The 977-nt window shown below is 69.1% G+C and overlaps 1 protein-coding gene across 1 annotated transcript in view; it reads right to left on the reverse strand.

Annotated features, from left to right (window-relative positions):
- The window catches only part of SLC19A1 (solute carrier family 19 member 1), a 10,589-nt gene that overhangs the window by 5,296 nt on the left and 4,316 nt on the right, over window positions 1-977 (reverse strand). Inside the window, exons 3-4 of the mRNA XM_025040324.1 lie at window positions 327-977; window positions 52-244 (exon numbers count right to left, since the gene is read on the reverse strand). Coding sequence (XP_024896092.1) covers window positions 52-244; window positions 327-977 — 844 coding nt within the window. The remainder of the gene's footprint in view (window positions 1-51; window positions 245-326) is intronic.

Raw genomic sequence — 977 nt, forward strand, 5'->3', positions numbered from 1 at the left:
CCCCGGGGGCCACCTGGGCGGGGCCTCCCGCGCCCCACACGGCTGACTCACGTGGCGATGGGCACCAGGAACTGGTAGAAGCCGCGGAAGAGGATGAAGACCGCGTAGCACAGCCAGATGCTGTCTGTGCTGTACATGAGGAAAACCAGCCCCGCCTGCGCCGCCGTCACCACCCCGATGACCAGCTTCGCCCACAGGGCCCAGCGTAGCTTCACAAAGCCTGCGGCAAAGGAGGCGATGGCACCTGGGGAGACAAGGCGTGTCACGGCGTCCCTCAGGTGGGCGGGGCTGGAGGCGGGGCCGCAGGCGGGGCCGGCCCTGCGTACCGAGCAGGGTGGACGCGGCGTCCGCCCCGCCGTTGTAGACCTTGGTGGTGTCGGTGGTGGGGTTGACCGCGTTCCACAGGATGTGCACGTAGTAGACGACCAGGTAGTAGCCCGCCGAGTTGAAGACCCACCAGAGGGACCAGAGGCGCAGCTGCGGCAGCCGCAGGCTGTGCGCCAGCTCCCGGAGCATGCGCACCAGGACCCAGTCCTGCCAGGCCGCCCGCGGCGCGCCGGGGCCCGGGTGCATCTGGGCCACCTCGGAGGGCGAGAACCTGTCACCGTGGGGCTCGCGGCGGTTGAAGAAGAGGCTGCGCTTGGGGCGCTTCAGGAAGAAAGTGAGGAGCAGGCTGAAGACGAGGAAGGCCAGGGAGATGTAGTTGAGCGTGGTGAAGGACAGCCGGCCCACGGTGACCAGCAGCTGGCCCAGCACCGAGCTGGTGAACACCCCCAGCAGCACCGCCGCCCGCGAGTAGCCGGCCACGCGCTGGTAGCGGGCGGGGCGCACCAGCGAGAAGACGTAGGAGGAGTAGGCGATGCGGGCGGCCATCGTGACGCTGTAGAAGACCTCCATGAGCTGCATGTGCCCCACGGAGCGGCCCAGCAGCAGCAGCAGCCACACCGACACGTAGCTGAGGCCCTGCAGGAGCAGCA

Source organism: Pteropus alecto, unplaced genomic scaffold (genome assembly GCF_000325575.1).
Source record: "Pteropus alecto unplaced genomic scaffold, ASM32557v1 scaffold339, whole genome shotgun sequence".
In the NCBI taxonomy this organism is placed as follows: Eukaryota; Metazoa; Chordata; class Mammalia; order Chiroptera; family Pteropodidae; genus Pteropus; species Pteropus alecto.